Source organism: Capra hircus, chromosome 4, assembly GCF_001704415.2.
Source record: "Capra hircus breed San Clemente chromosome 4, ASM170441v1, whole genome shotgun sequence".
NCBI classification, from domain to species: domain Eukaryota; kingdom Metazoa; phylum Chordata; class Mammalia; order Artiodactyla; family Bovidae; genus Capra; species Capra hircus.
The window spans coordinates 66,729,693-66,753,999 of record NC_030811.1 but is presented as its reverse complement, the minus strand read 5'-3'; the positions used below and the strand labels follow the sequence as shown (position 1 = coordinate 66,753,999).

The 24,307-nt window shown below is 38.3% G+C and overlaps 1 protein-coding gene across 4 annotated transcripts in view; it reads right to left on the bottom strand.

Annotated features, from left to right (window-relative positions):
* MDFIC (MyoD family inhibitor domain containing) overlaps positions 1 to 24,307 on the bottom strand; it is a 96,658-nt gene that overhangs the window by 51,749 nt on the left and 20,602 nt on the right. For 3 of the 4 annotated variants that reach the window (XM_018047180.1, XM_018047181.1, XM_018047182.1), the window contains exon 3: positions 23,210 to 23,332. The exons of the other annotated variant lie outside the window; for it this stretch is intronic. In XM_018047180.1, coding sequence (XP_017902669.1) covers positions 23,210 to 23,332 — 123 coding nt within the window. The remainder of the gene's footprint in view (positions 1 to 23,209; positions 23,333 to 24,307) is intronic. 4 annotated transcript variants of the gene reach the window in all.

The window sequence follows — 24,307 nt, the reverse complement described above, 5'->3', positions numbered from 1 at the left end:
TCCAACGTAATGTACAAGTAAAATTGGTTTCTCCTTGAGATTTCAGAAGTGGCAATGCAAATTAAGTTTCAGTTAGGAGATATAGAATCAGAGAAAACTATGTATTGCTAACTGAACATTTAAAAAGTCAACTTATTTTCAGTAGTTTATATAAGATAAATCAGAAGAAAAGTTTAAATTCTGTCATTATGAATTCCCCAGAGCTTTAACAGAACACATAACAGTTAAACTTCATTGGTGGGTATTTGTTATTAGGATGGCTTTTCACTCTTCAATAAATTTCTTTAAGATGTGACTCAAGACAAGGAAACCTTTGTACTTTATTTCAAAGAACAGCTCTCATAACGGATGATGCTGTCTCTGACATAATCTGAAAAACAGGTCTCCAAGCAAAGTTCTCAGAATTGACTCTAAGACTAGGATGGTCCTAACTGTCATGTCCAGCCCCAGTAGGAGATCTTGTATTTCCTCCGTAAAGAAAAAAAGAGCTGCTTATCCCAGAAATGAACAACAGTTTCAGAAAAATGGTGTAATGAAATTTTGCAAGACTGTATAGGAAGATTCACAAATATACATTTAAAATTCTCATATGTGAACAATGTACTATAAACTTAAACATAATGGAAAGATTTCAATAGAAAAATGCATAAGTGAAAATAACACTATTTTCTCATTATCTTGTCTTCTCCTAAGATGAAATCTCTGTCCCTACCTCCTTACAAGCTGCTTTAATTTTTGGAGCCTGATTGGTAGAATGTGAATTTTAGATTCTTGCCTTCACCAACATATCAAGATAAGTTTAACTTCTGTGACAATAAAATGTTACCCAAACATAAGCATCAGGAAATGACTTAAACACAAAGGAACAAGTGCATTAACCACATTTGAAGATGAGTATGATTGAGACCGTTTATGCAAATATTTCTTCCTCCAATTTTGCCATTAAAACACACAAAATTCATCAAGGTACCTTTGGCTACATACTAAATTAAACACATTATTGAAAAATATTTGTTGAGTACATACTCTTGTGCCAGCCATTGTGCTAGGCATAAGGGATTTACAGTGAACCAAACTTTCAAAGACCTTGCCTTCACAGAGCTTTCAGATAGGTACTATCTAGCGTAGCAAGAAACCCAAAGATAGGACAGCTCTAGTATCATTAATTCCGCAGGTTCTATATTTTCACTGCCATCCTTGGCATGTCTACTTTCCCGTCTGACTTTTCCCCCACATAGTCACAAAACTCCTTGACACAACTCCAGACACCACATTGGGAGATGATGACAGTCCTTGAAAAAAAAGAGGGAGCTCATTCCAACTGTCTCTTTTAAAAATACAAAAATGCTATTCCCAGAGGTCCTCCAGGAGACATCTTCCAGTTTCATTGGTCAGCAATGTCCCATGTTGACCCCAAACTGCCCTCCTGTCTGCTTCCAGAGCAAAATTTGTTAAAGGTCTGCTCTCTTCACCAGATAGGAGGCTCGTCTGTAGGAAGATACATGTCATTCATCCACTTGTATAGTCACTCAATGAGCATTTATTAAGTGCCCATCACTTCCTAATATCTGCTCCAGCACTTAGAAAGTGGTCATTTAGAAAAAAAATGAATGAAGGAATGGAATAAGAAAACAATAATGTTCATTTTATACCTCTCAATTTCAATCATTTAAATAAAATCTTAAGTACATTTGCCATACCTAGAAACATAAATAAGTCTGAGGAGGCCTTACTAATGGCTGAGAAGAGAGGCAAAAGATAAAGGAGAAAGGAAAGAAGGTGGCATTAGTGGTAAAGAACCCGCCTGCCAATGCAGGAGACATAAAAAAGAGAGGTTCGATCCCCAGGTTGGGAAGATCCTCTGAAGGAAGGCATGGCAACCCACTCCAGTATTCTTGCCTTCAGGATCCCATGGACACAAAGATCAGACAAGACTGAAGCAACTTAACACATACACACACACCCAACTGAATGCAGAGTTCCAGAAAATAGCAAGGAGAGATAAGAAAGATTTCTTGAGTGAACAATGCAAAGAAATAGAAGGAAACAATAGAATGGGAAAGATTAAAGATCTCTTCAAGAAAATTGGAGATACCAAGAGAATATTTCAGGCAAAGATGGGCACAATAAAGGACAGAAATGGCAAGGACCTAATGGAAGCAGAGGATATTGAGAAGAGGTGGCAAGAATACACAGAACTAAACAAAAAAGTCTAATGACCTGGGTAACCATGCTACTGTGATCACTCACCTAGAGAAAGACATCCAGGAATATGAAGTCAAGTGGGCTTCAGAAAGCATCACTAGGAACAAAGCTAGTGGAGGTGATGAATTCCAGCTGAGCTATTTCAAATCCTAAAAGATGATGCTGTGAAAGTGCTGCACTCAATATGCCAGCAAATTTGGAAAACCCAGCAGAGGCGATAGGACTGGAAGAGGTCAGTTTCCATTCCAATCCCAAAGAAACGCAGTGCCAAAGAATGCTCAAACTACCGCGCACAATTGCACTCATTTCACAGGCCAGCAAGATTATGCTCAAAATACTTCAAGCTAGGCTTCAGCAGTACATGAACTGAGAACTTCCAGATGTACAAGCTGGATTTGTAAAGGCAGAGGAACCAGAGATCAAATCCATTGGATCACAGAAAAAGCAAGAAAAACAAAAAAACCAAACTACTTCTGCTTCATTGACTATGCTAAAGCCTTTGACTGTGTGGATCACAACAAACCATGGAAAATTATCAAAGAGATGGGAATACCAGACTACCTTACCTGCCTTCTGAGAATCCTGTATGTAGGTCAAGAAGTAGCAGTTAGAACCAGGCATGGAACAAGAGAGAGGTTCAAAATTGGGAAAGGAGTACATCCAGGCTGTATATTGTCACCCTGCTTTATTTAACTTCTGTTCAGAGTACATCATGTGAAATGCTGGGCTGGGTGACTCACAAGCTGGAATCAAGACTGGCAGGAGATATATCAACACCCTCATATGTGCAGATGATACCACTTTAATGGCAGAAAGGGAAGAGGAACTAAACAGCCTCTTGACGAGGGCGAAAGAGGAGAGTGAAAAGCTGTATTAAAACTCAACATTCAAAAAACTAAGATCATGGCATCCAGTCCCATCACTTCATGGCAAACAGACAGGGAAAAAAGGGAAATGGTGACAAATATTGTTTTCTTGGGGTCCAAAATCACTGTGGGCAATGACTGCAGCCACAAAATTAAAAGACACTTGATCCTTGGAAGAAAAGCAATGACAAACCTAGACAGCATATTGAAAAGCAGAGACGTCACTTTGCCAACAAATGTCTGTATAGTCAAAGCTATGGTTTTGCAGTAGTCATGTAAAGATGTGAGAGTTGGACCATAAAGAAGGCTGAGCACCAAAGAACTGATGCTTTTGAACTGTGTGCTGCAGAAGATTCTTGAGAGTCCCTTAGACAGCAAGAATATCAAGCCAGTGAATCCTAATGGAAATCAACCCTGAATATTTATTGCAAGGACTAATGCTGAAGCTGACACTCCAATACTCTGGCTACCTGATTCAAAGAGCCAACTCATTGGAAAAGACTCTGATGGTGGGAAAGATTGAGGGCAAAGGAGACAGGGGTGACAGAGGATGAGATGGTTGGATGGCATCATTGACTCTATGGACACGGGTTTGAGCAAACTCCAGGAGACAGTGAAGGACAGGGAAGCCTGGCATGCTTCAGTTCACGGGGTCACAAAAAGTCAGACACAACTTAATGACTGAACAACAACAACAAGCACAACTGCCTTCTCCCATACCTCTGATAAGGCTTCGTCTACTTAATCCAGATGATTTTTAGAACCTGTAGCAACTGTGTTTATCCTCCAAAGCTCCACAGCTATCCCACACACATTTTATAATTTATACAGCCATTTAGTGTCTATAATTTACAAGAACTGGAAAAATAAGAATGTCATGTTTGTTCATCACCACTGACCTTGTATTATTTTAATCAAAAGAATGGTGTTCTGTTTCCAACAGTAGACAAAAATACACAGATAATAACTGGAACTAGTAAAAAACACACACACACACACACACACACACACACACACACCGAAAACTAAGATTGTTATCTTAGCACTTGAAGATAAAATAGTGGGTTAAAGTGCTGGGACTAAACAGAGGTGAAAAAAGAGACTAAACATTAAATGACAAATAAGAAATAGACTGCTAGTTGAAATGATGGTAAGTGCTATAAAAGAAAACTACTATTATCAGAGAGAACAAGGAAACTATTTTGGTCTGGATACACAGGAATGGCATTTCCAGAGATCTGAAGGGGACAGGGCCTCACAAAGAGGATTAATGGGGTTCCAGGCCAGGCTAACCATTTGTGACAAGCCCTGAAGTAGAAGAGGGCTCAGCATACTGCTGAACTGATGGGAAGCAGTGTGGCTGGAGAATATTTGCACAGCCTTTTGGACCACGTATTTATTGTGTAATTCAGTTTATAAACAAATATATTAGAAAAATCATACACTGTGCTTCCATAAAAAATTCCTGGCAGTATTTTTCTAGATATTATGCTTCTTTACTATATAAGCCATTACTACGATAAATTATTCACTGATAAGACCACTCTCAGTGTAACTGACCAGAAGTTGGCTTAAAACTGTGAATCAAGACACTCTCAATAAAAGGGTTCTTAGAAAGTTACATAAAGGGGCCATCAACTGTATATAAATGTAAAATAAAACAACAATTTGGAATATTAGGAAACATTTATAGAAATCTTATCCTGTAATTACCTGCCAAGAAAGAAACACATAAATCCATTTCCCTGAAATGTGCAAATCTATTTATATTGAAATTGGGTGAAAATTGTTCTGAGGCTAGAGAGAATAGCATGAATTATTGGAAGTTCTTTAACAGAAAATGAATGGTTGTGAGGGAATCTTGCTACTATCATTATATATCTGTTCAGATTTTAGAAATAATTATATCACTCTGATTTGTACTTATCTTCATATTTTATTCCAATTTCCTAAATCAGATTTCATTACTCAATTAAAACACAATTCTCAAGCAGTATGTCTCAACCTTTTTCTAACTCTACAGGGTTTATTTGAACAATATACATGCTTTAGTAACATCTTGGTGAGGTTTCAAAAAGCACACTCTTCCTCCAGGGATTCTGTCTCTTGCCTTGCACACTCCACTGGAGAATCTGAAATCTAATACTGGAACTGTTGCATGAAGGGGGACCCCTTCCAGGGCCCGAAACTGGGCTCTTGTCTAACACTCGGAAATGAATTGTCCAAGGAGACACATGTGCTGACAAAGCAAGAGATTTTATTGGGAAAGGGCACTCAGGTGGAGAGCACTAGGGTAAGGGGACCCGGGAGAACTGCTCTGCGTGTGGCTCGCAGTCATGTAAAAATTGGTCCCCATTTTTAAAGTAGTTAATTTAGCATTAAGATAAGTCAGAATTCCATTTATTAACATGAATCCACACAGAAGTGAATTCCTATTGATTAGTAACAAAGGTAGAAGCACCATTTTATACTGAAAACACTAATACAAGAGGTAGTACCAGGAACTAAGGACAAAAAGACTATTCTTTTTGTTGAAGAACATTCTCTTGTATGGGACTTTCCTGGTAAGTCTGCTGATAAAGAATCTGCCTGCAATGCAGGAGACCTGGGTTCGATCCCTGGGTTGGGAAGATCCCCTGGAGGAGGGCATGGCAACCCATTCCAGTATTCCTGCCTGGAGAATCCCCAGGGACAGAGGAGCCTGGCGGACTACAGTCCATGCAGTTGCAAAGAGTCGGACATGACCGAGTGCCTAGGCACAGCATAGCATTCTCTTGTGTGTATTTCTTAACTGATTGAGAGGCTTCATTTATTTTAAAATTAATATTCAGTTTTAAAGATAAGAAAGATCTGTGCAGCGCACATTTTCTGATGACCTGTGTTGGGTAGTTATTTTTAGAATCATGAAAGAGGCCAAGGTATTGAGTAACTTGTCTCTTCCCCCTGCTCCAGGATAACCAGTGAGAGAATCCAGAGAATCACACACCATTTTTTTTTTTTTTCTGGTCCTCTACTTAATATATTTCTGGATTAGCCTAAAAATGCAATTACAGAAGCAATTCCATGCTTTTCAAGGCATAACTCAAAGGGGTCCTTTGTTTTGACCTTTAACCCAGGGACTAGTTACTCTCATCATTATTATATAATACTCACTTATAAACTTAGACTTAATATTTAGATTTCCATGTTTGACCCTTCAGCAACCTCATGTGGTAGTGAGATAGGTACTCCTTCCATCTATATTCTCCAGATGCAGAAGCTGAAGCTGGATGGCGAGTGACTTCCCCAGTGCCACACAGCTAATGGGTTTTAGGCAAGATTAGAATCCAAATCACAGGACTCCACCCCTTACTGTTCTACACACATATACAGCCTTTCTCTGAGCACCACTGTTAGGTGCTGCTGCTTTACTACCAGAAGGCTCACTCCTGTCAAGATGGAGCTGGGAGACAAATCAGTCAAGACTTTGACCATTACTGCATTTTCACTTTTCCTCCAAATGCTTTGTCTGTTTAGAATTTGAGAGTCAAGGTAACTGGCTTGTCAAATATATACTTTCCTTGACTTTAAAAAAAAAAACCACTATGCCGTGTTTATATCCATCATCAGTTATATCTCTAGTTCTTCCAAAGTCTTCATACATAATCATTAATAGTATGTGAGATTTCAGGGTTAGTTTGCAAGGCATACTAGAGTGGATTCCATCAGGCCCGACTAACTGGAAACTCTCAAAATTGAAGCAGCCCGTATGAAGACTTATACAAATTAAGTCATCTGAATAAAGAAACTTCTTTATAACATTCTGCGAGGAACTAAGTTTCCACCCCCCACACCCCAACCAAAGGACCAAGTTTTAATATTGTGTGCCAAAAAAAAAAAATATAGATATACACTGAGGGTGAAGATGTACATAGTAATAAGCCTCTTTTCCAACAGAACATCCACACTATTTTCACATTTATATTAATATGCAAAGAAGTAAAAACAACACTACACCTACAACAGAAGGGAAAAGAATAAAACTACCCTGAAATGATTTAACAATGTCATCCTTACCCCCTTAAGAAATGTTATTCTAGGACTATAAACTATCCGTTTTTCAACTCATTGTAATTTAGTGTTTCATACACTAAAATGGACACTAAAATCTGTCATTATTACTGACCAAACTATAATCGCAGCTATTCAGCCTGTCAGAACTGTAGATTCTGACTCTGTGAGCTGAGTTATCCTATTTTGTTTTTTAGGTCCAAGAAGTAGTGGTTGGGCTTTTGTTTGTTTTTAGTTAAAAAAAAAAATGCAGAAAATGAATACTCCCACATGTTTGTGCTTTTAGCACATTAAATATGCACTCTGAATGGTTCCACATAAATATTTTTACTTTAACACTGTAGATGTCACCAGAAAAACAAACTAAATTGAAGAGTTCTTCCCAGTGAGTATTGTAACAAACCCTTCATTTTCTGTAGGCTTAATGGGGACAAGGGGCTGATCACGAACTCAGTGTTTATCAAAATAAGCAAACCTGAGAAAAACAATGAGGAGCAGAGTGATGAATCTTTGGCTAAGTAATGGAATCCACTTCTCAGGAAGAAAACTCTTGAACATACTTAAAATAATGATGACGAAAGTAAAGTATTTTATTTATGTGTCTCAAAAAATTAAGAGCTGATAGTAAACTGCTTGCATGGGATCTTCTACTACATGTATTAGGTATATTATAGCCTGATTAAAGTCCATGATAAAATTGAAACCTTTGAACAAAGTCCTTCAAGGTTAGAATGATTAGGTTTTCTACCGTGTAAGTATGGAATATTTATTCCTGATAGTAAGAAAGTTCCTTCCACAGAGGTAGTTTCTTCATTTTTACTTAATAAAGTCAATTTATTACAAACTCTATTCCTTCTTTCCTCCCTCAGAATATATTTATTGCATAAATCTAAGTTTTCTTACTCTGTAAGTGCTTATTTTTCTGCAGGTCTATTATGCAGTATTTTGTAAAGGGTTAACTCATAATAACTTATAACCAAACCCTTTTGAATGCTTAAATATTGTGATACTGATTATTTTTATACAAGCAAATGATTATTATTTGGTTTATTGGCTACAAACAATGGTGCCAGAAGTTGTATATAACTAATGTTTTCCAAGCAGGGCTATAAATATTTGCTATTCTTCTTCTTTATGGTGCCCAATTCCAAGTAGCAAACTGTGAACTTTTATATACTAAGAATGGTTTGAAACTGCCCCCAATAAATCTTCTCAGTCTTAGGCTACACTTCCATAGCATTGAAAGAAATAGCTGATATTGCACAAGTTTTGAAATACACTCTTCTCCAAAGTATAGCTTCATCAGCAATTTATTTTAACATCCACATCTCCCTCTCAAAGAGAATTAAAACTAATTATGTATTGTCCCAAATGCAAAGATACCACTGATACCATATGAATTCATATATTATTCAAAAAGCTGATTTTTTTTTTACTTATTAATATGACTCTTAGGTAAACTGTATCTCCATTATAAGAGACTTTGCTCGACTCAAAGAACAAACTCTAGCTATAATAATCATGGAAATATTCTTTCCAATATATTTACAAACATTTTGATACAGTGTTTGGAAGGCTGCTTATTCCAGAAATTTTTAACGAAAAATGACAGCTTATTTGAATTCAGGACTGAGTGTCTAAAGAAGATGAAAGACACAAGCATTTGTAATTCTTTAGAAAAAAACAGGCAAAAGGGTTTTCAAACTTGAAATGCCTAACCCACATAATATACACCTTGATTTTGATTTAATAAATGTCAAGATTACTAAGACACACCATAGTGCCTTACTATCACAAATTTTAAAGTCTTTTCATTGTGCCAGTTAACAAGGCTACATATATAAATTATAATCATGCTTACCAGTGTTATAAAACTTCAAGTGGCACATAGCAAAATTAGAAGAAACACATTCTGAACGACGTGAACATCTCTTGAGAAAGCAACTTCCCCAAAGGCTCAGAGCTAAGCCAAGTGGCCAACACCCGGGTTCTCCCCAATAGGCACTCATACCCATCAGATCCTCTGGGTCTTAGAGTCACAACTTAAAAAAAAAAAAAAGTCTTTAAATGTAAAAACTAATTTTCAGCTTATTGTACAAGATTATTTGTTGTAGGGCAACACATCTGATTGAAAACTTTAAAAGTTCTATGTCTGAGCTCTGCCTCAGAACTAATTGGGGAGCTTTTAATAGTTATGATTGCCCAGACCCTACTCCCAAATGATTCTGAGGTCATTGGTATGGAGTGGGGCCTGTTTTTAAGTTAATGTGGAGATGAGATGAGAACCACTGCTTTGTACACAGGAGTATGACTGTAAAATCATATTCCCGTCCACCCACATCCCCAAGATGTTCAGCTCCCATTATTAAGATCTTTTTTTTCCTGCAATAGGAAAACGCCTATATTCATACCACAAAAAGAATGGCAGATGCCAAGACTCTCTATCTCTTGGAATGAGAACAAGTTCTCATGGAAGCAATGAGTAAATAGTTCTGAAAATTAAAGAAGCCATTTTCCTAAGATGTCAAGTATATATTAAGCCTAGCAATTGTCTTGCATTTAACAAAAATGACATTCCTAAGGAGTATAGTAGGTTGCAATTTTCCCAACTCTTTTTCCTGACCTAAGACAAAGGCAGGATGCAGTCATATCATTCATAGTGGTAGAATGGCAATAAATCTCAACTAGGAAATGGATCAGAATTTTCAGTTTGGAATAAGCTTATAATCTGGGAAAACGGCCATTTCTCCCTGTGATTTTAATGCATTCTCTAGAGAACCACAAACAGCACAGTCCTTAGCCTTCCCTCTGCTCTACCCCCATGTGAGAATCACTGCTAGGTATGCTGAAGATCAGCTCTGCAGCCCTAGGCACACTGCTTGACTTTTCTGAGCTCAATGTCATCTACAGGTAATACTATTTACTCCACCTGCCTGATAAAGTTGCTGATAGGCCAAGTTAGATCATCAATATGAAAAAATTTCATTAACTGTGAAAAACTCTAAGTAATGACATTGTTAATATAACTAATAAAAAGCATTCTTTGATATGCATGAACTGTAGACTGAGAAATTAGCTCCTTAAGAGAAGCAGAGATAGTCAGTCCACATTTTAAGACAAATTACTAGAGCTTAACCAATTCAAAGCTGTCAGTCTCCTACAGAGAAGCTAAGTATAGTCAAAAGGTACCGATTTTCATTTATTCAACAATTAACATGTACGTACTGGGAACTGACTCTCATGCATGGCCCTGGGCTAGACATGGTGAGGGCTACAAAACTGAGTGAGATGCCAATTCTGCCTTTAAGGAGCCTTCAGCTCAGTGACAGGGAAGAGGGCCATCCACACAGGCACTACAACTTTGAAATTAATGAGTCCTTTAGGAGAGAAGAAGATAAACACTCTGCAAAACCAAACAAGGGAGAAATCACAGATGTCTGGCTGGAGATGTGGAAATATAGGTAACTCTCGTGAAGCTTGGGAGAAGGAAATCCTCAACAGGTAGAAGGAAGAGCGAGAGGCACATTTTGGCTAGGAGGAAAGTTCATGAAAGAAAGTGGAGGACAAAGTAAAATTTATTTTATTACTACAGTTCATCCAAAATAATTAACTGAAAATTTATTGTTATCCTAGAGTAATGCTAATTGCTAGGAATGCAATGTAAAGCCAGCAAACATTAGACATGTAATAGCAAAAATCAATTACGAATTGTGACAAGCATCAGGAAGGAAAAGGTGCTAAGATAAATAGGGAAACCCATTTCAGTTTGAGTGGTCTGGAAAAGCCTCCTTTTGGAAGTGACAGTGAAGTCTGGAGGGAGACCTGGAATGCAAAAGCCCAGAAACAAAGATACTCAGAGCATCTTAGGGACTAAAAGAAAGCCACTCATACAGAGGCAGGGAGAGAGTGGCAGGAGGAAGAGGAATTTCAAACTAGAAACATGTCCTGTCAAATTTTTCAAAAAAAAAAAAAAAAAAAAAAGGACTGAGAATAGACCACTGGACTGAGAAAAGTGACCCATAAGAAGACTAATTTAGCTGTCTTTAACTGTTCCATGACAGATTAAGATAGGCTAAGGTATTAGCTATGTAGAATTGGTTTTGAACACCAGGAGCTGATACTTAAATAGAACCTAAAACATCTCAGTGATGAAGGAATTAGGATATAATCTGATTCCTTATAAAACAGTGTCATAAAAAGGCAAGGATGGACCACAAGAGGAAGTCAACCAGAAACTGTATATCTAGTAGCAGCAGAGATGTATCAATTGACATTAGAGACCACATATTTATACCATGGTCTTCCCTGGTGGTTCAGATGGTAAAGAATCTGCCTGCAATGCAGGTGGCCAGAAGTTCGATCCCTGGCTCAGGAAGATTCCCTGGAGAAGAGAATGGCAATCCACTCCAGTATTCCTGCCTGGAGAATTCCATGGACAGAGGAGTCTGGTGGTCTATAGTCCATAGAATCACGAAGAGTCGGACACGACTGAGCAGCTAACACTTTCACTTTCTTTCATTTAGACAGAGCTCCTCTTCCTGCTACACAACATTTATGATCCATAGCCCTTAGAACATGAAGTGAGAAGACGGATGGTATGGTCAGCTATCTAAGTTTCAGCAGATACAGTATAAGTTCACAGAATTTAGGGGATATTAAAAGATCATGCGCAACTCCAAAATGGCCATGAAAAACGGCAGGTGAAGTGAAGGAGGAGATGAGAGACTATGGGGAGAAAGTAAATAGTTAGCAGGTTAGGCGTAATTAAGGTAAAGTGTAGGAAGAAATGAGAAAGTTAATTTCAAAATCTTAGAGTAGATCTCATTGGTGGCAAGGTCCAAGGTGTGTCCATATTTGTAAGGTAGCTAGAGTGAAACAGTTAAAATGGGCAAAAAATGATGTGACTTCAAAGAAATTAAAAGAAGCTCTACATCAGTCAAATAAGGGAAGCCTGACTTAGAGAACAAATAAGATACTAGTTAAGTAAGCTCCAGGAGTTGGTGATGGACAGGGAAGCCTAGGGTGCTGTAGTCCACGGGGTCACAAAGAGTTGAACATGACTGAGTTGAACTGAACTAAGCATAGATTATGCTAGAAGCTAGAGCTGAAGGCATGAATAGTCACAACAATATTATACCCAACACATGTTTTCACAACGACCAATGTACCACCAACACCCCTCAACCATCTTTCCAGGCACCAGATGGCAACTAGACTCAAATTTAAAGTTGAAATGATGAAAAGATTTTGTGCCTTGAAATTAGCTGTTCACCCTTCCTTGAATTTAGTTTGTCTGAGTCCAAACAAATTTCAATTTCATGGAAAAAGTATTATTCAATCCTCTATTTAAAAAAAAAAAGACTCATATGCATATTTACATATACATATAGACTTTGAAATTTGATAAATTTAAAGGAATCTTTTGTTTAAAAAATTAAAAGGCAAGTTGTGCCTATCTAAATAAACACCGAATGGCTTTTGCTATCTTTCAAAAACCCAGACCTCAAGTCAACCCCTTTAAATTGGCTAAAGTAAAAAATATTGAAGACTTAACTATGTATGAATATGGGTTTAATTTTACATTCCCAGTACTAAGTTTTCTTATTCAGAGCTATTTGGGTAAGACTTTTAAAAATTTACTGCATATGGGGGAAGTGCAACGAGAAAAGTCTAACTCAGAGGACTAGTAGGACAATGTTAACGACACTCAGTTCAGTTCAGTTCAGTCGCTCAGTCGTGTCTGACTCTTTGCGACCCCATGAATCGCAGCACGCCAGATCACACTATTCGCTAGCTGTGCTGTTGTCACTGATGCAACCTACATTATCATTCCACTTTGTGATTATAACAGCACCTTGGTAATGTTGAGAGAATACAGAGAAGATAACCTGCAAAGAAGGCCTCTAAATATATGACACACGGATGAATCTTTTTCATAGAGACAAGCAATGTATGGGCAGCATCCAAAGATGAGACATACGGTCTTATTATCATCACATCAGCATGAATCAATTATTTGTGACATTTGAGATTGTGGGAATCTTTTTCCTTAAATCTCCCAATCTAAGTTCTCAAGAACCATGGAAAATGTATTTAATTAAATAACATGCCAAAGCAGAACAAATTTCTCCACCCATTCTCTTCTCTGGTTCACTTAATATAATTTCACCCTCTAATGCCAGCATCTGGGGGTTTTAAAGAGAGAGTTCCCTGACTTCTGTGTCTCCTGCTACAGAACCCAGGGACTTAGGAAGAATCTAGTTTCCAGTAGAGAATCATGGAGCTCAGATTTACCACTGAGTCTTAAAGGGCTCTTTAAAGAATCACAGACATGTCACAGTATTGACTCCCAGCTGTCCTATGGTGAAGAGCAATGGGGCTCCTGAAAAGAGTGGAGGGGAATTCCATCAATCTGCTATAGCCCCTCATTCTCAGCACTGACCCTTGGTAAAGCTGAAGCCAGCTTTACCAAGAGCTGGATAAGAGCTGGGAATCACTCCCTCCCTTCTTTCTGGCAGCTGTTTTTACAGCTATATGAGCTACTCATGCATGGGACTAACAACTTATCACTGGATGTGATGAGTCCTGAAAAACTCCTTCCTTCTTGAATTTCAGAAACTTACTAAAAAATTACAAAATGGGTACAAAGTAATATTTTTTGCTTACCAGAACTAAATCCTTGCTCTCTCAATACTTCATTGGCCCAGCTTCATGGGCATGTGACCCATGCAAGAGCACTGAGCAACAAGTTTAAAAGCACACGTGCACTTGGTTGAATGCTCTGCAGTTGCCATTGTGAAATTCATAACAAGTCTTCCACAAGGGGCCCTGCATTCTCATCTTACATGGTTCTCCACCTTCAAAATGACATAGCTGGTCCCGTCTTCTTCAGACCCTAAAGAAAGCTGAATCTCCTGGCCTACCTGTGACCTGAGCATTTCCTACAGGTAACTGGGATCTAACGTAGCTTTGGGAAACCAGCTCCTTAACCTCATCATTTTTGCTACACAGGAGAATTTTCTTTTTAAAACTTTTAATACAATTAAATAATTCACCTCATAGGAAAAAATGTAATCCAGAAGAAAGTATACACAATATTAAATAGAGTCTACTTCACCAGTATATCCTCACTCAATTTCACATTATCAGAGCTAACTATTGTGAGGAGACACCTTCCATTAAAAAATAAATAAATACACACATATATTAATTTGACACACACACACTGATTAATTTTATCTTTTCTTAAATTCCAATTCTGTATGTCTACTAGATGGAGAAATCCTCTGAAGTAAAGTGAAAGTGTTAGTTGCTCAGTCATACCTGATTCTTTGCAACCCCATGAACTGTCGACTACCAGGCTCCTCTGTCCATGGGATTTTCAAGGCAAGAATGATGGAGTTGGTAGCCATTCCCTTCTCCAGGGGAGCATCTGACCCAAGGATTGAACCTGGTTTCCTGCACTGCAGGTAGATTCTTTACCATCTGAGCCACCACTTTTCATTAGATGGAGAAGATTCTTTAGAATCTACCAATAAAGATGACCAGCAACTTCAAATCATGTTTATTATTTTTCACTCATTTCAGAGTCCTCAGCTGCATTCATTCAGAACAGGTGACTGATGGTAGCACAAAGGAACAAAGACCCAGAGATAACCAAGTGACTGCCTTATCCCAAGCCACTAGGTTATTGTGAGAAATTCAAGAGATTCAGAAGCAAGAAAAACACAGATAAAGCCCTAACTTTGCCATGTTGATTGGTAGAAACATGGATTTCTGTTTCCTCACCTGCCAAATATGGCAATTTTTATGAAGTTTCCAAATCCTCTTCCCAACTGAAGTCTCAGATTTAGGAAAAGCTATTTCCACCACCCATCCTGAGGTTCACACTCAGTCCTCTGTCCTCACCTGGGATTGTTCCACCGCAGAAATCTTTAAGTTCCTATTCCCCATTCTCATTATCCATCTTCTCTTTCCACCTATCCCATTCACTTACTGCATCTATACCTACTTTTGTTTCTTAAAAAAAAAAAAAAAAAAAGGAAACAAATTTTCAGGGATTCATTAGTTTCATTGGTTTTTCTTTTGTATTTGGAAGATCCTTCCAGTCTTTACTTCTTTCCCTACCCATTTGATATTCACAACCCATCACCTGAAGCCCTTGTTGGACAATGTCCTTAAACCCTTTGCCCCACTGTCCTTTCATTTGTCCAAACTAAAAACCTTGGTCTCCTTTCCAGCTCCTGTCAGTCCCTTACCCCAGATGTCTTACTAATTGAAGCTGAATCCACCTACTTCCTGCAACCCCACCAGCCACTCTACCCCAGTCCAAGCCACTTTCTTTTCTCAGTTGAATTAATACAACAGTCTCAGTTGTTCTCTTAATGCCTTCAGTCCTTTACCATTTAAACTACTGAAAAGCAATCACCCTAAAATATAAACTAAAATATAAATTTAAGCCATTTCTACCTTCCATACCCTCCATCTTCCGTTAACCTTTGTTAACAGATTCTTTCCCTTCATCTCTCCACTCCTCATCTAACAATTTATATCCCAGCTTACACAAAACTTCTCCACCTCTCCTCAAACTGGCCACGTGTTTTCTAGATCCGTAGGTGCACTGTTCTTTAGGCTTCAAACACTCTGGCTCCACCCCTGCCCCTGCTTTGCCTGAGTTGCCCAGCTCCTTCAGGTGTCATCTCAGACATCACTTCCTCTGGAAAGCCCCCTTGGACCCTCCTCTACCTGAGCATGTTTCACAGATGTGAACACAAAGCCACCTGCAGTTACTTATCATAGCATTCAAGACACACACTATCATTTCAAGATGAACTGTATGTCTCTTCCACCAGACTAAATTCTGAATGCAGAGACCACTCCTATATCATTCATCACTGTATCCAACACAACAGCTTCGGCAAACTATTAGCACCCCATCGTAATGTAACCAATTTTTTATTCAGTTTTCAAAGTTATAGTTTGATTCCTAATCCTGAAAATTCATTATAGTAACACATTGTACAAGTATTAATCTCTGCATAAATTCAGAGTGTTCAGACCCAGGAAGTTTGAGGTTTGAGAACTAAAATTATCTAGACCGCAGTATTTATGGTCTTGATCATTGAAGGTTATTTATTTCTTCAGTGGTTAGCGTTTTCATGGTGGTCCCTAAGCTAGTTCCCAGGCCTCAGCTCCTCCCTCCAGTTCAATGAACTCCCAAGTGGAAAAACAGTAAGTCTGGTTTCCTCACTGAGTCCTCATCCACCACTTGCACTTCAATACCATCTCATCTCACCCCAAAAAGATCAAAAGACTTTAGGAATATCTGAAAACCTTAATCTTTAACAAAAGAGCTGCTGCTGCTGCTAAGTCACTTCAGCCGTGTCCGACTCTGTGTGACCCCATAGATGGCAGCCCACCAGGCTCCCCCGTCCCTGGGATTCTCCAGGAAAGAACACTGGAGTGGGCTGCCATGTCCTTCTCCAATGCATGAAAGTGAAAAGTCAAAGTGAAGACGCTCAGCTGTGTCCGACTCTTTGCGACCCCATGGACTGCAGCCCACCAGGCTCCTCCACCCATCGGATTTTCCAGGCAAGAGTACTGGAGTGGGGTGCCATTGCCTTCTCCATTAACAAAAGAGCAGTAGGATATAAAATGGAAACTGAATGAATCGTGGTATTTGATAAAGGTGAAAAGTGAAGTAATAAATTAAATAACATTAATAGGAATCTAAGAATAATAAAAAAAATATTTTATAGATACAAAACATAAAAACTAACTTAGAAGGGCAGAGAGAAATATGAGAAGAAGAGAGAAAGGAGAGAGAGGAGGAGGTGGGGAGATAACGAGAAAGCAAGGGAAGGAAAAACGAAGGAAGGAAGGGAACTGAAGCAATCTCAGACTTTTTCTTATAAATAGGCAATAAAAATAAGGAACAGGGGGAAAGGCTCTAACCAAAGTGTCATCCCTAACCACCTCCACAGACAATAAACATTATCCAGAACGCTGCCACAGTTCACTTAGAAGGCTTCAAAAGAGCCTTATCAATGAACAGCAGTCAAACTTAGGACTCGACAGCTTTACATCATTAGAGCATCTGTGGAACTTGAAAGTTAATATAAATGAGCCAGGCGTAGCTTGGGAGTAAGAAGGGAGCAGCTGTGGGTGTGCGTTCAGTCGTCCCAGACTCGCCACTCCATAGACTGCAGCCCGCCAAGCTCCTCTGCCCATGGAATTCTCCAGGCAAGAATACTGGAGTGGGGTGCCATTTCTTTCTCCAGGGGAGCTTCCATACCCAGGGATAGAACCCTTGTCTCCTGCGTCTCTAGCAACGGCAGGCAGATTCTTTACCACTGAGCCACCTGGGAAGCTTACCTAAGAAGGGGGTAAAAGGAAAAAGGCAATGATTTAGAATGTCCATCATAGGACCTTAAAGCTGAAATAATAGAAGCAAGATGGGTAAAGAATCTCTTCCCTCCTCTCATTAATTCAATATACTTAAGTAATCAAGCATTTATTAAGCATAAACCATGTACCAGCAACTGTGCTGGCCTCAGTCATGGACATAAGTATTAATGGTCTCAGAAAAACCTGGTCTCTGTATCCAGTATGTCGGGACACATAACTCATCACAGAGAGTGGAGAAAAAAGCCTTATAACTGATACTTGGGCCCAATAACAATCATAATAAAAACTGATAAATTCACTTGAGTGCTTACCCACTTAGCTCTGTGTTAATCAAAATGTAATATGCATTTTCTTATATAACCTTTAAAATAGTACAATGAGGTATATAGAATCAGTACCTACATTCTAAAAATGAGAAATACAATCTCAGAGAGTTTAGGGAACTTTGTCTATGCCAGTATCAATGATGCATCCAGGGTCTGAACTCTGGCATTCAGCTTCTGTGGCTCTCCAGGACCCTGAACCTAAGGTACTTAAAACAAAACATGGACAATGGTTCTCCCTAGCTTTTGGGGTAGAACCCAGATGAGCATGGAGTAATGCACCTCTAGGAAAAAGCGTGTCAGGGAACTTGAGCTCCATTCCAGAACAGTCTAAAATGGCTGTCATTGATCAATACAGCATATATGGGGAGCCATCAGAAATGGCTTATGATTATTCACCCAACCCTGAAACCAAACCATGAGTTGGTTTTGGAATAACTGATGGTTAAAGATTCCTCTCTATAGCAACAATTAAAAGCATCTGAACTGTAGCTACATAACCATTTGGTCAGCATATTGAAAAGGATAATTTTTCTGAGAGACAAATAGAGGACTAAACAGTGGAAGTCACCGTGACTTGCTCCCAATGTGGACTCCCACATGAAGAAGCATGAAGTATTCAGGAAAGAATCTCCAATTAACTATGAAACAGAAAAGCCATATTCCCCAGTCCTATTGGGTGGTACTTATGGGAGGTGGGAGGAGAGCTTGTTTATGCCTCTTCTGTACAAAATGAATTCTAAAGAAAACCAAATAATACTGTGATGTGCATTCAAACATGAGTGCCACTGAAAAGATTTAAATCCAAACCTCTCAGTTTTCTTTCCTTATATTTAAAGTTAAAAATGCTCTAAGTGTATAAATAGTACACCTGAGTAGTCTCTGCTTTTCAGTATTTTACATAGAGGAAGCATTCTCTAATGTAATGAAATGGTATTCATTAACAGGTGATCAGCAATAAGCTAGCAAAGGCTGGTAAAAGAAATGAGAGTCTCTAACAGCAGAGCCTCTGGATGTTGTGAGGAAACTCAGCGGATGCCAAGAGGAGGATTTCAAGTAGAAGCACGAGTGAAAAAGCATGACATACCAGCTCAGTAAAGAGGAGGCGATTGTGAATTAGAGAGAGAAGCTTGTGTTTTACGACCAATTAAGTGCTTACTATTATGAGAACTAAAACCTCTTCGAAATGAATAAATGGGTTAAATAGAATGGGGATTACCATTTAAGTAGAGCATTCTAACTTTGCTTCAGATCATGGGAATTCTACAAAATCACAAAGGAGAGAATTAGCTGAGCAAAATAGTTTCATTTAATGGGAAATTTATTTCGGAAGGGAAGCTAAGGAAAATTTCTGGAGTGAAGTAATGACATTTAGAATTAGGAGACGTTTATGTAAAAAGTGATGTCCAACGGTAAAGTTAAGTAATCAGAATTTTCAGAAAGACCTAGAAAAATCTGAGACACCTGAGGCACTTTAGAAAGAAGAAAAATGTAAGCTCTCCATAGGAAATAATTAGAATAGTAGAATTTGACCTAAATTAAAGGAAAATTTACTCATGCCTATGAGTATAGGCACAGTAACACACACGCACACACACTCACAGATATAATCCTTCCTACCTTAGAAATCCCCCCAAAGACTGAGATCAAAATGTTACTTCTATTCCTTTTCTAGTCTAATTAAAACATGAAATGTTGCCTATTGCCTGTTATCAGTTTATGCATATTATGGGTTAAATAGAAAAATTAGTATTAATTGAGGATGTCACTTCACTGCAACATTTATTCCACCAAATCAGAGGACGAGTGATTATTAAAACAAGGCATAGCTCCAAATTATATACTGTCCCACATATGCCAATCTGAGGGGAAAAGCCAATGTTAGCCATAGAAAGAGACTCTTACAAATTCTAAAATGGAAGCCCCATTCCAGAAATTAAATACCAGAATATTTTTCTCAGAATACAAATGCCTTTTAAATTGTAAAAAGAATTAAAAAAATTATTAAAAAACAAAACTCCCACAAAACCTGCTTATGTTTTTAATTCTTTACTGATTTGATTTAGATTTTTTTTTTTAACAAACTTCAGTGGTTGGAAATATCTTTTTAATTTAAATTTCATAAGAAACAGAGCTACAATGCACATTCCCTGACCAGATTGTGTGTGGCCTATTTATTCGAAATGTTTCATTCCATATGGATTTCTTCTCTTTATTTATAACTTCAAGAAAGGATTCTAATAAGTTAGCAACTCAAGGACAACTGATTTGAAATCCAGACCTTGAGAGCACAGTCCCTCAGGTCTGCCACCTGCGATGTTTTCTAGAAGGACCAGGGAAGGCACACAAAGCTGGAAATCTTTGTAGAACTTGCACCAAGTGGGAGCCACAAGTGGGTGGTCCACTGAGGTCAGGGTTAAAGTTCACAGAATAATTTGGAAATTATTCTCAGCTTGGATCTCGTTTATGAGGCCTGAGAATACACCCTTTAATTAGAATACAATTTCCACAGCAGCCACTCCCTTGACTTTCCAGAGCCCAGTTATTCTCAGAAAAGTAAAAACAGCCTCGTCACACTGACAGCTAACAATCCCCTATAAATTATGCCTTAAATGTCCAACAAAAAAGGCAGCAGGCATCCGGGACAACAGAGATGTTAGCTGCCAGCCCTCACTCACCACTCTCAAGAATAGATAGAGAGAAATTGCATTCAACAGCAGAGTCACTCCCCTCTGCTTCTTGCTTATGCAGCTGAACTGTCCCATGGAAGCTTGGAAAAAGAGTGGGTTGCACATTTGAAAATGTTCCCACACCCCAGCCGGCCTTATTTTTCTGATGATCCCTCCATCCAGCCAACCTCGCACTACAGTGGGAAACTAAAATCAGTTCCATGAGAGCCAGCTGTCCGCCTCTTCCACGGTGCTCAGGGAGCCACACAGGACTCCTGGCACAGGAGCCAGCCCAGGCCTGACTCACACAGATGTCCCCCCACCCCCATGCAGCTCTGAGCCACAGCCTTCTTTCCAGGGCTATTGTTATTACAAAAGATGCACTAGGCCCCCAGAAATGCTCTAGATGCTGAAGTAAGAGGAAAACACACATCTCTCTAACTGCAGGGTTAAGAGAGACAGACGCTAAATGATGCAGAGACAGCCAAGGACTCAATGGGGAAAGCCAAAGATGGAAAGTCAGGCTAGCTTAGCAGACTTTAGTGTCTGGGAGTTGGAACAGCAAAAGCTATCAGATTATCAAACTTGCAGATGCTATCCAGACTTGAGTTGGTTTTAAAGATGACATAAAGTGTTCCATTTTGGAAAATCCACATATCAAATTTTTCTGTAGACCCAACAGAGTAGCCTTTGTCTAGAGAAGTGTGACTGGGAAAATAACAAAAATGTAGTTTCTGAAATCTGTCATCAGAATTCATAATCCAAAGTCACCCACAAATATGTGGAAATTCTCGGCAACTTATGTTTTGAGCAAAAGCAGCATTACTGTCTTCGGCCATTATCATCTGATATCCATTCATCTGTCAATTTTCCCAGCCACTCTCTCAAAGGAGGTAATAAATCTCTCTCTCTGGATTCTTTCAGTGTATATTAGTGTGTGTGCCTAGACAGTTGTTCCCAAGTACTCCAGTACCCCACGATACAGGCTGCATCATTATCTCAATAAAAAAACTATTTCATGCACTTTACAATATTTATCACTGTCCATAATCAATCCAGACAAGAGAGAGGAGTAAGTTTTAAATCCATTCACTTTAATGATGTGAGTTCTGTGGCTAAAATGAGTTTCATCAAATAGCACTAAAGTTTTTTAATACGACATGACTCTCCATATCCTTATGCAATGGTGGTTATATTTTAGTTTTTGTCCTAAGAGTTCTTATTCATGTTTTTCCAAGTGTGAGCCTTGGGAAGGGAAACTGGTGAAATAAATCAATTAATGAAACACACATAAATTCTATGAATATGGGGGGAAAAAAATAAGCAAACAATCATACCTCCCAAAAGGTAAAGTTAAAATTGTCTGTAAGACCCTGTCTCATGCTCTCTGCTTGCAGAAAGATCACAGATAAAATATGCTAGTATCTCACAAACGCTTAAGTTTCATAATAGCAGGGTCAACATTTAGAAAGAAGATGACAATATATGTTTTGGAGATAAATATTTACTTGAAATATATATATATTTTTTGATTCTTTGGAGAAAGCTGAATAAATCTTGCTCCTAACTTCTGAGTTTCACTTCCTTTCTATTCCATTCCCCAGTAGAAAAGTGTAAAAAACCAAAATAGTTCTAAAATTAAACTAAAACACAGTCACTTTTAGAGCTTTTTGCTTGAAAACTTTAAGTCTCCTTCTATAGTGTTTTTATTATTTTTTTTTCTTCTACAAAGTTGGCTTTTCCTTCTACCTGCTTTTTTTCTGTTTGGTTTCTATTATTCAAAGTAAATGTAATAAGTAACACAAAAAAGTTTCAGTATTATAGAGTTGTCTGAACTGAAGAATTAAATTAAAAACAAAAAAAAGTAACACTTGATTCCCAGAATAAAACTTTCCTCTGTCTTCTCTGAAAAATTGAAAAGTGACATGGATAATTTGGTTACCATAAATGATAATTTCAGATGTAGCACTCCTAAGGCCATCCAGGCATGGCACAGCACAGTGATGTTCTTTCTATATATACGTTCACTACAGAGAATCTTTCACTCTATGGCAAATTCATATTGAATCCACCAGGGGGAATTTAGCGGCCAGAACAAGCACAACCTGCCATCAACATGGATTCTGACTAGCACTTAAGAGATACTGGTGTTTCTGGGCATTCCCAGAGTAAAACAAAACTAAACCAAAGCTTATTACATATTCTACAGAGCAATTTTAAGAAGAGGAAGAGAATAAAAAGAAGCTAAGTAGTGATAAAAGTGTTAACTGTGAAAAAACAGTTTGGAATCATTTGGCCAGAACAGGGACCACATGGTGTTACCAAAATACTACTCACTGTCCTCTACCTCATCTTTATCTTTTTAGTTTCACTGTCTGTTTATACGTGGAATTGTCCAACTTCTACTTACTTGTTACTCAAGAAGGAATTTAGTTTTGTCTAAATCTCTCTGAGAATGGAGTCCAAAATTTTCAGTTTAATACTTCCTTTTTAAAGACAGGACGAAAGCCAGCAGACAGTATTATTTATACTCTGCTTTACTTCTATATGTTAAAAGACTCATGAAAAACACTTTCAGGTAAGTTGCTGATTTACAGATTTCTAGCAGAATTATATGAGATGATTAACTGAGAGCATATTATTATAGTCATGTCCCTGAATCACTCCAATTTTCTCCAAAAATACTTACTTCTGATGAGTTCATCATCCGAACAATTTCCCCACATGGGCTGGTCCTGCATCTCTCCATGTGTGAAGCAGCTATCGGGAGCTTGAGTTATCTCTCTCTCAGTATTTTCTTTATCACATTTTTCTAAATTAAAAAAAAAATGCATTATCATTAAATGTTACATATTTTTCTGTTTTCATTTTTATGGATTTTTTTCCCCAAAATGTTTCTATAAATCTGCCATAATTTAAAGAAATGGGAGCAATATCTCTACTAACCATTGCATATGTTATTGACTCAATAGAAATTTACTAGCATCTACTCTATGACTGCACTCCAGACACGGCACTGGTGGTAGAGAACATGCCTTGCCAATGCAGGAGACTTAAGAAACACAGGTTTGGTCCCTGGGTCGGGAAGATCCTCTGGAGGAGGGCATGGCAATCCACTCCAGTATTCTTGCTTGGAGAATCCCTTGCACAGAGAAGCCTGATAGTCTACAGCCCATAGGGTTGATGCATCTTAGCACACACACATGCACTTTATGACCGGCACTGAAGAAACATTTTATTGGAAAAATTGTCTGTTAAGATTACTGTAAACAGGTCATCAACACATAGCAAATGATCTGCCATGATAGAAAAATGTGTAACAGTTCTATCAAGGATGGAAGTGAGCCCATACATGTAGAGGGCAAGGGTGGCAGGGAAAGCATCAAAGATAATGCGAGATTTATATGTGAGTTTATGGGTTCTCCAGGGAGGAAGCCAATGAGTAAGGGAAAGTAATGCCTCATTGGGAACATAACTTAAGCAAAAAGCTGACTATAACACAAGGGTAAATGAATGTTACAAGAGGTCTAGAGCACTAAAGACATTCAAAGTAAGAAGATACGCATCAGAATCCAGAGCTCAAGAAAAGCATGATACAAAATGGTGCATGTTGGATAATCTTTAAGATCAGCAGGAATTCTCAAAGTAGAGATGAGAGAAAGGCCATTCCAAGTGAAAGAATTACAGGGCAAACACCAAAAGCAGACACTTAGGCAAAAGTTCAAATTTTCTGCACTGTGAACTACTTAAAGAGGGATATTAGGAAATAAGATTGTGAAAGTTTGAA